General features: G+C 45.6%; 1 protein-coding gene across 1 annotated transcript in view; it reads left to right on the forward strand.

Moving 5' to 3' along the window:
* The first annotated feature begins 792 nt into the window (after positions 1–792).
* The window catches only part of LOC108247144, an 11011-nt gene continuing 10205 nt past the window's right edge, over positions 793–1598 (forward strand). The window contains exons 1-2 of the mRNA XM_037979518.1: positions 793–963; positions 1035–1529. Of these exons, the coding sequence (XP_037835446.1) occupies positions 832–963; positions 1035–1529 (627 nt within the window). The 5' untranslated portion in view covers positions 793–831. The remainder of the gene's footprint in view (positions 964–1034; positions 1530–1598) is intronic.

Raw genomic sequence — 1598 nt, forward strand, 5'->3', positions numbered from 1 at the left:
TGGTTCACACTGCACAAACACATTCAGAACTCGAGATTTTAGCATAGATTTGACCTTTTTATCAAATACCAGTGAGGTGTGGTAGTTTTAGGGCTGGACTAGTTCCAGTGTGGTCTGGATGTAAAAATAAAGTGCTAAAATCCCCCTTTATTGAGGTTTCACAAATCACATACTTGGTTTTAAATGTTCTGCAATTAGTGCAGTGATTTCTTTATGATTAATTTTCTTCATCTAGGTCTTTATCTAGTTTATCAATTTATTTCAGGTTGCTCAGTGTCCTCAGTGCCAGAGGAAAAGGACGACCATTAAGGAAAATTCTGGATACAACCCCATAGAGGTGGGAAGAAGTTGAACTGAACCAGATTTGAGATCTGTATGTATCTGAAGAGTAAATGGAATTAACAGGTGTCAGAGCTGCTGGAATTGATGGGAATGGATCTAGTGGGTAAACTGACAGTAACAAATGGTGGTAGCCAGTACATTTGTGTGATGATTGATTATTTCACCAAATGGGCAGAGGCCTACCCACTTAAATAAAAAAGCAGCCGAGGTCACTAGTTGTATACTCATAGTAGTGCTGACTTGTCATACTCTTAGGTGAACTATGGTTTGTGCGAGAAGTTGAACATCAAAAGAAGTTTGTGCTCGCCATACCACCCACAAAACAATGGTCTGGTCGAGAACTTCAATGGCACACTTCAAAGGTTGTTTTCCCAAACTATTTTTAACTAACATATTGGAAATGTGGTGCATTTCTGGATTCAAAGGTATGACTTACTGAATTCTGATCCTTAGATCACTGAACAAGCTGGGTGCAGACCACCCACATAAATGGGACAAGGTACTGCAACCCACATGTTTGCCCTATGGACCAAACATCACATAACAACAAAACACAGCCTATATCATTTGCTGTTTGGCAGGGAGGCCAGTTATCCTTCACAAATTCCAATGGAGTATGAGGTAAGCGTCTTCACATTCTCCTTGGTTGGGCCATTAGTACATCACAACATATTTTATATACTTGCTTACAGATCACGGAGCAGAAGGTTGAGGGACTCATTTCTCAGGAGGCTCTGAGCACAGGTCTACGTGAGCAGGACAAAACGTACAGAGAAGTGTCAGCCAACATCCTCAAAAGCCAGGAAAAGGTCAGGCAGAGGAAGCAGCAGCGGGGTGAGAAGGACCACTTTAAGGTGGGGGACTTGGTTCTTCTTAAGAACGTCAGGCAGGAGCAAAGGAAAGGTGGGAAAATGGAGGCAGACATGTTGGGTCCTCTCCTCATAGTAAACATGGAGGGAAAGAGTGCAGACCTCGTGTCTGAAAAGGGCAAAACAAAGTTGAAAGAAAATATAGACCATCTAAAGCGTTATTTCCTGCCCCAGGAGAGGATTTTTTCAAAGCTAAAGGTGGTGCAGCCTCCTGCCCTGGCCTCCTCCGCCTGCCCCCCTGTGCACCCTCCTGACCTGGCCTTCTCCTTTAACGCTCCTGCGCAGCCTCCTGCCCTGGCCTCCTCCTCCTCCCCCTCTGTGCACCCTCCTGCCCCGGCCTTCTCCTCCTGCCCCCCTGCGCAGCCTCCTGCCCTGGCCTCCTCCTCC

Source organism: Kryptolebias marmoratus, linkage group LG14 (genome assembly GCF_001649575.2).
Source record: "Kryptolebias marmoratus isolate JLee-2015 linkage group LG14, ASM164957v2, whole genome shotgun sequence".
In the NCBI taxonomy this organism is placed as follows: domain Eukaryota; kingdom Metazoa; phylum Chordata; class Actinopteri; order Cyprinodontiformes; family Rivulidae; genus Kryptolebias; species Kryptolebias marmoratus.